At 40.9% G+C, this 13,437-nt stretch overlaps 1 protein-coding gene across 3 annotated transcripts in view; it reads left to right on the top strand.

Moving 5' to 3' along the window:
- EPB41L4A (erythrocyte membrane protein band 4.1 like 4A) overlaps positions 1-13,437 on the top strand; it is a 536,698-nt gene that overhangs the window by 188,858 nt on the left and 334,403 nt on the right. For all 3 annotated transcript variants that reach the window (XM_033929128.1, XM_033929127.1, XM_033929129.1), the window contains one exon: positions 11,606-11,710. In XM_033929128.1, the coding sequence (XP_033785019.1) occupies positions 11,606-11,710 (105 nt within the window). The remainder of the gene's footprint in view (positions 1-11,605; positions 11,711-13,437) is intronic.

Below are 13,437 nucleotides of genomic sequence, written 5' to 3'. Positions count from 1 at the left end.
GAACCTTGTCAAACGCCTTCTTAAAATCCAGATATACAATGTCAACCGGGTCGCCCTTGTCTATCTGCCTTTTTACTCCCTCGAAGAAGTGCAGCAAGTTCGTCAAACAAGATCTGCCTTTGCTGAAACCGTGCTGGCTGGGCCTCATCAGACTGTGTCCATCAAGGTGATCAATGATGTGCTTCAAGTTTAAGTTTCAAGTTTTATTAAATTTTAATATACCGACCATCAACAGGTATCTAGCTGGTTTACAAGTTAAAATAGGATAAAAGTAATGCTAATAAAAGTAATATTTAGAGTGGGGACGTGATCATTTAGACTTTGACTAGACATACTAGATAGTGATGGTTAGAAAAGAGGGGAAAGGGAAAGTTACATTATTAAAAGTTTAAAAAAAAAAAAAGGAAAGGAAATCAAGAGGGAGAGGATAAAACATTAGGGATGGGATCGCTTTTTGAAAGCGGTTGACATGTTTGAGAATAGGTTATATTCAAGAGCAAGAAAACGCATCTTGAAATAATGTTTTTAATTTAGTCTTAAATTTATCGATTGATTTCTCGTGGCGGATTGGAGATGGCAGTGCGTTCCATAAAGTAGGAGCAACTACAGAAAAATTGGTTTTCCTTGTATAGAAAAATTCCTTAATAGAAGGAACGGAAAGCAGATTCTGATCAGCCGATCTAAGAGTCCGTGAGGGGCAAAAAGGGATAAGAAGTTTATCTAGAAAGGTAGGTTGTGGGAAAGTTTGATTTTGAAAACTAGCATGATTGTTTTGTATGTGATACGATGTGTTATAGGTAGCCAGTGAGCTTCTTTCAGAAGAGAGGTGACATGATCATATTTCCCTAACTTGTATATAAGTTTTATGGCCGTGTTTTGAATAAGTTGTAGCCGTCGTAGTTCTTTTTGAGAGATTCCGTTGTAAAGAGAGTTGCAATAATCAAGATGGGAGATGACTAGAGAATGAGCTAGAGTAGTAATTGCTTCAGTGTCAAAGATAGAGGTTAGGGAATGTATAAGCCGAAGTTTGTAGAAACAGGTTTTTACTGCTGAACTGATTTGATCATGAAAGGTTAGATCCTTATCTATGGTAACCCCAAGTAGTTTTATTTTGGTTTCCATTTTTACCGGATGAATTTTAATGAGAATCTTCCCGATAATTGCTTCATTCTTTTTGGTAGGGAAAAGTAGGCCACATGATTTGTTGATATTTAGGGAGAGTTTATTTGCGTAGAGCTAGTCACTTATTTTGTCTAGTTTATTGTTGATTGCTTGAATTTCCATGATGTTTGAGGTATCAACAGGGTGGAGTAATTCAATGTCATCCACATAAGCGTAGATTGTGAAGCCTACAGACTGGGCTAGAGTAAGAAGGGGAGATATGAAGATATTGAATAGCAGGAGAGATAGAATAGAACCCTGTGGGACACCGTAGGTTTGAGCTATAGGAAGAGAGGTTTCCTTCTTCGAATGAACTCTGAAACTTTGTTCGTTAAAATATGAGATAAATCATAAAAGGGCAGAACCTGTAAGACCGCAGTCTCTGAGTCGGTTGATGAGGAGAGAGTGGTCAATAGTGTCGAAAGCTGCAGACAGGTCCTTTATCAGCGCCTCTACCATCTTTCCTGGAACCTAGGTCAGACTCGCCGGTCTGTAGTTTCTCGGGTCTCCCCTTCAACCTTCTTTGAAGATCAGCATAACATTCGCCACCTTCCAGTCCTCCGGAATCTTTCCTGATTTGATCGACAGATTGGCTATTAGTTGAAGCAGTTCAGCTATTGTCCCTTTCAGTTCCTTGATCACCCTCGGATGGATGCCATCCGGTTCCGGGGATTTATCGCTCTTAAGCCTATCAATCTGCCTGCATACCTCTTCTAGACTGACCGTTAACCCTGTCAGTTTCCCATTTTCACTTCCAGCATATAGCCTGATGGGTTCCGGTATGCTGTGTATATCCTTTTCGGTAAATACAGATGCAAAAAACGTGTTCAGTCTGTCGGCGATTGCTTTGTCCTCCTTTTGCGGTCCCTTTATTTCTTGGTCATCCAACGGTCCCACTGCTTCCTTCGCGGTTCGTTTCCCTTTAATATATTGAAAGAATGGCTTAAAGTTTTTCGCCTCCTATGCTATTTTTTCATCATAGTCTCTTTTGGCCCCTTTTACCGCCTTATTGCACCTACGTTGATGATGTTTGTGCTTATTCCAGTTTTCATCCGTTTTTGATCTTTTCCACTCCTTAAACAAAGTTTTTTTTTGTCTCTGATAGCTTCCTTTACCTCTACAGTGAGCCACGCTGGTTCTTTTTTCTTTTTCCTTGTTGATACATGGTATATATAGTTTTTGCACCTCGGTGACAGTATCCTTAAAAAGAGACCAAGCTTGCTCTAGCATCTTTACAGTGTTTATTCTCTTTTTAATCTTCTTCCCCACCATGCATCTCATCCCTTCGTAATTCCCTTTTCGGAAGTTTAGCGCCGTGGCTGTCGTTCTGGACCGATGTTTCGCCCCTATTTCTAGGTTGAAGCGGATCGTATTGTGATTGCTGTTTCCCAGCGTCCCTTCTATATCTTGTGTCGGTCCTCGCAATCCATTTAGAATTAGGTCCAGAATTGCGTTTTCGCTTGTATTTTCCTTGACAAGTTGTTCCAGGAAGCAATCCCCTACAGTTTCCAGGAACATTTCCAGGAACGTTTTACAAGTGCCACTTGCAACCAGCTTCCTATACATAGACCACATGAAAAATCATAAGACTGTTGGCTTGCTATTTACTTTATAATTCATGGATGAATAATTACTATTGTATTCAACCCATCAAACATTTTTATCCTATAAATAACAACAGCAATTGTAAAATAATATTAGACTTTTACCTTGCTTTTGCTGTAAATTTGAAACTTAAAAAATTAAAAAGAGAAAAATAAATGGCACTTAAACTACATTTATGTTGCAGAATAATAGAGGATACCAGGAAACATTGCAAGAGTTAGTAATTCAGGAACCTAAACAATGCTACAGATAAAGAGAAACGTTTTGTCTTATGGTTTGGACGCTGTTATTAAATAGGTTAAGGGGCCCTCCTACTAAAGTACAGTAAATTCCTCCCCCCCACCCCACTTAGTGTGCTTTAACAGCAAAAATTAATACATGATAAGTGAAAAGGCTGTGCAGTCTTTGTTGGAGGCATGCCCAGCATGACCTCTGCAATTACAGTGCCTTAAGACTATTCACTTTTAGCATGGATGCACTTAACACCACCTCTTGAGGAGGCAGTAAGTACATCGACAAACTGCATAAGTGACGGTGTATGATAAGTACCATATGTTAATTTTGTGCAGTTCATGCCCTTTCTCTGCCCTTAACCTGCCTATTTATTTCCTGCTCCCTAACACTGCATGTTAACACATGAATTAGCACATGCTGCCATGTCACTCCAGTAGCAGTTGCCATGTCACTCCAGTAGCAGTTGCTGCTATTATGCAGTAACAGTGCAGGCCAATTTGCACATTATGTACTAAACCGGTCCCTACGCTCCCAGAATGAAATACGCCTCAGAACACCCCCTGGATGTGCCCTGCAACTGCAAACCGCCAAACTACGTTCCTACTCCCACTTCATATCGAACCACTGGAATCGATTGCCCCCGCAGATCAGATCCTTTGTAAGGACTCCTCAACTTTAGGAAATCAATAAACACATACCTCTTCACCTAACCTCCCTGCCCTTAACCAATGGATTACAAAGAAATGTATATTGGTACCAGAACGTAAGGAAAGCTTGTAATGTAAAATCTTGTTGTATAACTATGGCAAATCCAACCTGTAAACCGTCTATGTGTGTCAGTTAGGATAAAACTTGTACTGGACAACTTGCATTGTAAGGAAACCGGGGTAAATTGTAACCGATAAACTGTACTGTATATTATGGGGCTCTCCCTCCCCCCCTCTCTATTCAACCTGAACTTACAGCACTGTTATAAATATAATCTGCTATCTTCATCTTATCGTAACTCTACGTTGCTATTTATCCCCAACAGGTCCTGTCGGACATTACCTACTAAAATGTACATATTACATTTTCGCTCAGCAAATTGTATTTCTATACTATTGCCTCCTGAGGTCTCTGATCTCTGTATTTCCTCCGAATATCTACTTATTGTATTTCGCTGAATGTCCAGCACTCTTGATTGTAAACCGCCTAGAAATCGCAAGATTGTGGCGGTATAGAATAAAGTTATTATTATTATTATAATCAATACTGAAATATGTCTAAAAAACCCACCCAAGTCGGCATTTGGACGATCTAAAAGACAGGTTGACCAAGTGCCCATAATTGAAACAACTTTTTAGACATATCCAGGGACTTTTTAGGCCTCTGAATCCTGCTGTGCGCCCAGAGCTTAAAGGGGTGTTTTTGGAGGAGTGGCTAGGGAGGGATATGGGCCAACCTAGACTTAGTCATCCTATAGGGATTATCGAAGGTTTGACGAGACTGCCTAGATGGAACTTAGATGTTGTGACTTAGACAATATAAAGACATATATAAGTGCCCAAAAGGTATCCAAAGTGACCAGATAACAATTCCTATGAGTGTCGGAGCTTTTACTGGAGCGGCTGGCGATTAAAAAAAACCCCTCACACGGCTTGATAAAAGGGGCCTTAGATAGTATTGATGGCGGTTGAAGACTTGCTCATATGCTCGTCACCACTAAATATATGTATTAAAATTCTACAGCGACTTCTATTTATGTACTTCTTGGATAGGACTTTTTTTTCTGTGCAGGTTGTTTGATATATAATGATAAACTTTGAATAGATGTGAAAATAATTATTTTGGTTTAATTGTTTAAAGATATAGACTGCAGCTCTGCAAACACAACTGATGTACCGTAGTACTAATTAGGTGGTGTGGGTGTACGAGTAGACCTACTGTCTTAACACCACTGTGCATCACACATTTTGTGTTACTACTACTGCTACTACTGCTTATCACTTATATAGTGCTGAAAGACGTACGCAGCGCTGTGCATTTTGACATTTATAGATGGTCCCTGCTCGGTTCACATTTTTCTTTCAATTTCAGGGTCCAGTTATTCTATTTGGAATTATTTAAATGTTTTGATGAATTGTAAGAATAAGAAATTAAATTGGTGGCCCAAACATATTCTTATAAGCTATTTTGGAGCTCTTTTGAGTGAATAGGAAGGTAATTATTATTTTAGAATTAGTTTCGAGAACTATGCAGATTTACTGGATTGGTGAGCACACTTTGAGTGTGCTACAGGATCTATCTTCAAAGGGTTAAGAGTATGACTCCAAATACTTAGTGATGCTTATATTTAGAAGAGTCTTTAAATGTTGTGTCGTGATTAGCATACACTGTGCTTTACTTTTTTAAACTCTGAAGGGCTTGCATTGTGCACTTGTCATGCAGTAGTGAGTCCACAATAAAAGCCTTGCAGGATAGTATGGGGACCAGCTGTCATTACTTTATTGTTAGTAATTTCATGGTGTCTGGCAAGGGCATGTAGGGGTAGGGGGTATGTAGCACAGCATGCATCTGAAACCAGTAAAATACATAGATGCTTTTCTGAGAGATCTGACTTGCTAACAAACATACCAAAAAATACTATATACTTATTCTAAAATGGTTGTGTCCAGGACTGGTTAAAATGTTTCCAGTACCTATAGACTATCAACTAGATTTTTCAGTCCTTGCACTCTGTGGAGATGTTTGGAGACGTTCAGAACCTCAAACGTTAGAAGGAAGAGATGGGAATCCTATTGTATTCTCATTGGCGACACCTACTGTCGTGAACTGGAATGCACGCATGCTGGGCTCTGAAAAAAATCATGGTCTGTGATTGCCCAGCCAAGGCCTGCCACTGCAGTGGTTAGACTAGTGACGATTATAAGAAAATGGGACTCCAGGTAATTGTAAATGAAGGCTTACGATGCTGTTGCTCCAAGATCAGTTTCTAATTTTCCTGGAAGTTCATAGATTATATTACATTAGGGATTTCTATTCCGCCTATACCTTGCAGTTCAAGGCGGATTACAAAGAACTGATTGGACATTTCCAGTGAAGATACAATGTTTTTTGGGGTTTTTTTTGGTTACAAAAGAGGAGAGATAGCTGGATAAATTCCGAAGGAACTTACAAATTGGATAGTAAATTGACAGTACGTTACTGTGTGATATAACAAATAGATTACAGTTAGAGTACAAAAAAGATTACATTACATTTCAGGGATCTATATACTTGGTAGGTGTTTTGGGGAGGATGAGATTTTTTAAATGGAGGTTTTGGGGGAGAATTTATCTGGGAGGAGGGGGAAGGGGGGGGGTTAAGATATTTGGATTAATTTTTTGAAAAGCAGGGTTTTGATTTCTTTTCGGAATGTTTTGAGGTCGCCCGTTGCCGTCAGCAGGTTGGAGATGAAGGAAAAATCTACTAAGCTACCCCCCCTAACCACACACATACAATAACAAAGAATAACGCATAGAAAGGTTCCTTTAGTAGGACAATAGCTGCAACAAAATATTCCAGTGATGTAATTGATGTGCTGAGATTAGTTGGTCATCCCAAGAACCCCAAGGTAGTTGGGTACTCAGATCCATGTAAAGCAAAATTTCAATATAACTAGCGTAGAAACAGGCTGTGGAGAAGTGTTCCCTGCAAATGAATTATTCTCTTAGAAAATAGGTAGGTAGCAGTGTGTGATATTGAGCTACCTTTAGGTCACTTCCACTGCTTAGTTCTAAAGTACTACAGATTTATTATTTTAGAATCAGTTTTGAGATACTACCACTAAGCACTTGGTGAAAACCCTTGGTGCTGATGCTAACTGAAATGGCAGTAACCTGTATTAGAAATGCCATATGCCCATTCAAAAGTGAAAATGCATTTCTATCCTACTAGCCCATAGAAAATATGTGTAGGCTTCTTTGAGATCTAGAGAGCAGGACCAATTGGTTTTCTCTAGCGGTGGTAATAGGGTTCCCAAGGAAAGCATACACAATTACTCTTTCACTAAGTATTTGTTGAGAGCATGGAAGTCCAGAATTGGATGGAGACCTCTAGTCTTTTTTCATTATGAGAAAATATTTTGAGTAGAACCCTCAGCACCTCTCCTGTGTTGGTACTTGTTGTATGGGGTTGATCTGGAGGAGGGCAGAGAGCACCAAGTGAAGGAGGGTTTTCTGTTGGGAGTTGAAACTTGACTCTTTTTTGGAGGATGAGGTGGAGGTGGTTTTTTGGGGGAAATGAAGGGCATAGGCCTGACTCATCACCTGGAGGACCCAGTAATTTAAAGTTACCAAGGACCATTGGTGAAAATAGTAGGTGAGTCGACCTCCTATGGTAAGAGTCTGAGGTGAGGGTTGAGAAATATTGATTATACTCTCTAGTATGGAGTCAAAAAGACTTGTTGCTTGGACTGAGGCTGACTGAGATTTTTGCATTCTTTGCTGCCTGAGATGCATCTGAGTAGGACTCAAGGATGAGAGAAGTAGGCTATACCTATGGTTGGAATAATGTGGAACGTCTAGCAGCACTGGAATATTTTTTGGGCTGTTGAGACCGGGTTGACCTGGAGGAAGATATGGGGGTCATACGATCCTCATGTTTCTTGATCTTTTCTGTTGCTTCCTCTATATCAGTGTTTCTCAACTTTGTCCTGGAATACTCCCTTGCCAGTTGGGTTTGCAGGATATCTGCAATGAATATGCATAAACTTGATTTGCATACACTACCTCCATTATATTCAAATTTCTTTCATGCATGCTCATTGTGGATATCCTGAAAACCTGACTGGCAAGGGGGTACTCAAGGACCAGGTTGAGAAACACTGCTCTATAAAATCTCCAAATAGATTATTTCCTAAGCGAGGAATATTGAAAGGTGGTCTTGTACATTGGCATCAAGATCGGAGATCCTGAGCCATGCTTGCCTGTGCATGGAAATGGACACTGCTGATGTGCAAGAAATAACATCAAAGGTGTTTAAAGGTGGAACGCACCAAGGTATTGTTTCAAGCAGGTCATTTGAAAGATGTTGGTATGAATTGAGGTGCTTGGAAGGCACAGTTTTTGAATAAGTGACTTCAGGTAAAATATCATATAAAAGTTATAGTTCAGTATTCTGGTCAGCATGGAACTTTGAAACATTCAGTGTCCAAACTTATCCAGAGTTCTGCTGTCTCTTCTAGGCGGAGTACAGGCATAAGTTCTGGAGCTGTGTCCCTTTTTCAAAGCAGACTCCACCACCAAGACTGGTATTGTAATTGCAGCTTATCAAAGCCTGGACAAGTTTGGATTCTGTATAAGGTACCCAGCTTGTGTGGAGCTACTGGGACAGAGAGAGGTGCTTCCTAGTATTTAAAAAAAGCCTCTTTCATTAAGTTATGGAGAGGTACATTTATGTAGTCCTTAGGTCACTCCTTGTAATTCAAAGCATCCATCAGCTCTGCTGGAGGTTCTGTTTATGATTCCATATTTATTGGAAGATCTTGTCCCATCCGCTATAATAATACTCGTAGTGCGCATGCGCACTTCAAACTTGGAGGGTCTGTGATCCGTGGTGCCGTGTTCCCGCATGCGCAGTAGAGTAGAACTCTGCCTGCGGCGGTTTCACCAGCTTCCACAGCAGAAGGCAGCTGGCGGACTCAGAGCAACATTACTGAGCCCAGAAGACAATGTGGATCTGAGGCAGGGCTTCGGTTCTGCACTCACTCACCGTGGCTAGACTGCTGGCTCTGTTCCCTGCTGCCAGCTAAGCTCCACACAAGATACTAGCCGCCTCCTCCCCCAGCCACACTGCGAGAGCAGGAGCTCCGGCTGAGAGTGTGTCTGTGGGCAGCGCCTCCTCTCCCTGCTCCTCCCTGGGATCCGCCTCTGTCCCACCCATGTGCATGCTCACGCTTCTCTGGACTACACTACACGTCTCTTTTGGGTGCTGCTGAACAGGGGGGAGGTAAAAGGAAGTGAGAAGGGCTACTACTGGACGGGGAGCAGGGAAGGGTGCTGCTGGACAGGGGAGAGGAAAAATGAAGGGAGAAGGGCTAACACTGGACAGGGGAAGCAGGGAAGGGGTGTTGCTGGACAGGGGGGAGGTAAAAGAAAGGGAGAAGGGCTACTGCTGGACAGGGGAGCAGGGAAGGGGTGTTGCTGGACAAGGGGGAGGTAAAAGAAAGGGAGAAGGGTTACTGCTGGACAGGGGAGCAGGGAAGGGGTGCTGTTGGCCAGGGGGTAGAGACAGAAAGAAAGAAAGACAGACAGACAGCAGGCAGGGAGAAAGACAGAAAGAAAGTTAGACAGACAGGGGGCCAGGGAGACAGAAAGAAAGAAAGGGGGCACGGAGAGAGAAAGACAGACAGACATACAGAAAGAAAGAAAGAAAAATAAAGAAAGAAATGTCAAAGTCTACACATCTATTCTAGCACCGGTTAATGTAACGGGCTAAAAAACTAGCATGTCTGATAAATTTAGTAAAAGACAGACCTTCCAGTGGGGATCTTTTGCAGGGAGGAGGACGAGATGAAGGTATATCATAGGATTCCTCTGCAGATAATTCTGATTAATAAGTGGAAGATCAATGTGACAAGTCTGAATCATAGTCCTCAATGTCAGGTCTTGTAGATGGAGAACATCAAGATGAACGTTGGAATGGACACATAGAGGTGAGTGTCGAGGCAAGCATTAAGGAGAATGCTGCTGTGAACGTCTGGAGGATTGTCAAAATGAGTGATGAGAATTTGATAAGGAGGTGTACTCTCTGGAAGATGAGGGATGTCTCCTCATGAGACTCTCAATGCTTTGAGGTCCGAGAATGATGCCTTGATGTAGTCTTTGGATATGCTTAGAGAGACTCTAAAGAACAGCTTCTCAACTCCATGGAAAACTGAAAACTGATGGTCCCACGAGTTGGCATTATGTGGGAAGGCACAGCATGCGTGCAATATGGGCAGTTTTAAGGCTTTAAAGTGACAGTACACTTTTTGACTGTCCATGCTGGGGCTCCATGGATGACGTCACCCACATGTGAGAATATGCTGTCTGCTTCTCCTCAAAGGAATTGTGAAATAAAAATGATTTAAATCTATTCTTAAATATTTGCACTGAATGTTGTTTACAAAGGATAAATGGTATGGTATTCCAGAGGGAAGGCATGGTGCACTGAAAATACTAGACTGAAAAGTTTTTAAGCCATCAGTCAGTAGTATAGTTCTCCTTCTATCCAGCAGGTAAACTTCCCAGCTGTCTACTTAAAGTCCCACCATGGTGTGAGAAAATGTTTTGTAAGTTCAAAAATTGTATATGATTTTTGGGGTGGGGGAGGGAGGGTGGAGTATCACACATGGTTCTATACAATAGCTTGTAAGTATGTATACTGTTTCTGTATGCTGAATGTGACGATGAGGTGACTTTGAAAAGGAAGGACATCAGAAGATGTGATTACTGCAAAGAAAATAGTACTGCCAATTTATAACGCATTTTATGCCAAAAATTGCTTTTAAAGCATTTTTGTTCTGTAGTGTTGAAAGGTATTCCTATTGCAATTTAGTGTAGGATTTCACAGGCTTATTTTGTATTGAACCTGCAAATTTTGTGATTGGTGGGACTGATAAAACTGTACTTTGCTGGTGTACTAGTTCTGGATTTTCTGTTGTGTTGTCTTTTTGTTTGACTGGAACACCTCATGATAACCTAGGGTCTTATGGTCCCATTTTGTTTGTTCAGAGAGTAAGATCTTTAGGGGGAAGTCATCAGTGTGGCTGTTATGATGTTATCTTACTGTTTAACCTTATTTGTTAGTTACTTGGTCTCACTGCATAAACTTGGCCACCTTGAGGGCAGGCTACTGGGCTAGATGGACCATTGGTCTCGCCCATTAAGGCTATTCTTATGTTTTTTACCAATAAATAAGAAATTATCTTAACATGGCCCACGTTGATAACTAAATATGTTTGATCTACTTGAGGGCCATCTTTTGAGATGTACTGTTAATGTTCATTGGGCAGCAGGACCTCTTAAATTAATTACATTGCCATCCTTTCTCAGGCCTAAGCATATGTACTACTTTTGCAAGCCAACATTTGAAAGAAAATTTCTAAATTTGTTTTATTATTTCTCTGCAACAGACTGAATATTTTGTGGATATCGCAGCCAGCCTTTCTCTTCAGATATATCGAAAATACTCTAAGGGTCACAAATCTATGGAGAGATCAGTAGGAGGCTAAAGGTCTTTAAAAGTCTTGCCTACACAAAGCAAGGACTGGAAAAGATATTGTAAGAATAATGTTGGTGATACTTGGTAGTAAATATTACCAAATAAATCTTATAATCATCATGCTGCTAGCAATTTTTAACATAGCTAGAAATCAGTAACCAGAAACTCAAGTAGCTGGAGGCCCGTGTGCGACAAGTTGAGTAAATGCATTGATCTAGTTATGATGGCCTTTGCTTTCAGAAGGCCAGATGTAACTTTCTATCCAATAAAAGTGGCCCTTTTATCAGATAATGCTGAACTGAATGCATGATTGCTGCTGAGCAGAGTTGACAAAGCCAGAGAATGCTTCTGAAAGGCCTCTGTAAATTCTTTCCCACAGAAATCAACGAAAGGTTCAGTCGTCCTTGACTACGTATTCCGGCACCTAAATCTAGTGGAGATAGATTACTTTGGGTTGCGTTACTGTGACAGAAGCCATCAGACGGTGAGTGAAAGACACAGCCTTTGTGATTTTCTAGCCATAAACTTTGCCCCTTTCCTGACCTTTCAAGATATGTTCTTATACTGTGTCATGTATTAATTGACCACAAATATCTACTTTAGGCAGAGTTAGAAATTTGCATTCACACTTTTTTTCAAATAACAGTGCCAACTAAGAATGTTAACAAGACTTAGGGCTCCTTTTACAAAGCCGCGTTAGTGACTTTATCGCACACGATTTTTTATCACGGGCTAAGCCCTGCGCTAGCCGAAAAACTACTGCCTGCTCAGAGGAGGCGGTAGCGGCTTGCGCATCCTGCAGTGTAGTGCACGCTATTACGTGCGTTAAACCGCTAACGCGGCTTCGTAAAAGGAGCCCTTAGTATAAATGATAATGGTAATCATCCCCTGCAATGTATAAAATCTCAGTGGAAATACTCTAAAGCAGGGGTGTCCAACCTGCGGCCCAGTGAAGTATTTTGTGCGGCCTCGGTCGAGGGCGATGCAGTGTTTTCCTCTGCTGCCCCCGGGTGTTTACTGTCTTGCTGGCTCCCTCCTCTGTCTTGCTGCAGCATTTGCGCGTTTGTGCGGCCCCAGAAACATTTTTTTCGGCCAATGCGCCCAGGGAAGCCAAAAGGTTGACACCTTTGCTCTAAAGATTTATTTTTCAATTATCTGTTTCATACATGGAAAAGGAAGTTAATTTAGAAAGTTTGGTTTACCCTAAAAGGATTCTTAAGTATGGCAGATCAAAGTAGTGCATATTATAATTTTGTTTCTTGATATTTCGGTTTCTAAAATATCCTGATTTAAGAATGAAACTGTGAACAAAAGGATTCAAGAATGCACATTCTGAATATGTAAATGAGGCCCAGGATTTAGATTTGATATTTATTTTTCATTTATTCTATTTTTAGAAGGTAAAGGCAGTCCCCTGTCCACAAGTTCAAAGTCAGAAATTTGCATTCACACTTTTAGAGAGGTAGGATGCGTTGCCCTCCCCAGATATCTTACTTCCTGGCTAAGGTCATTTACTCAATGGAAGTAGATAGCAGTTGGCCAGGGATAGCTATCTGATAGAAATCCCAGTGCAGGATTTGAACTCAGGTCATGGCACAATAATTCAAACAACCAACCCAACTCACCATGAGGGCTCCTTATTCCTGTTATAAAGCTCATTAAATGAATTTGATGTGAGGTACAATGATACACACAGCATTCCAACAGGTCCGCAGCCAAGTTTTGGGTTGGTGACTGAAAATACTAGCTGAAAACACACCCTGGGTTTTCACCATGTAAGACACAGACTTTGTTCACCTCCCTGTGCAAATATATGCACTGAAAGGAGAACAAATAAAAACGTCAAAAAGACAAATTGTTCATCAAAGAACATATGGCTAATTAGAATATAGATTGTTAGGTCTGCACCTTAATGTAATGTAACGCCAGACACCTACTGATCTATATTCTAATTAGCCATGCGCTGTGGGATTAAACAGTTTATCTTATTGACATTCATTTTTGTCCTTTCTCTTAGTTTGCATGTTATTTGTGCTGAAAGGTGCAGACTGTTGGCAGCCCCATTCTCTTTTGTTTTCTGTGTTTATCTGGTTGCTTGCCAACAGTTCATTAGCCAAAATAGATATGTAATAGGGTGTCGTGTTCTGGTTCAGAGGTTTTCAATGTTCAGGTCAAGATCCATGAATGCCTCTTGAAAGACTTGTGGGGCAG

This window comes from Geotrypetes seraphini, chromosome 1 (assembly GCF_902459505.1).
Source record: "Geotrypetes seraphini chromosome 1, aGeoSer1.1, whole genome shotgun sequence".
Lineage (NCBI taxonomy): Eukaryota > Metazoa > Chordata > Amphibia > Gymnophiona > Dermophiidae > Geotrypetes > Geotrypetes seraphini.
The sequence above is the reverse complement of the archived record's forward strand: the minus strand, read 5'-3'. Positions and strand labels throughout refer to the sequence as shown.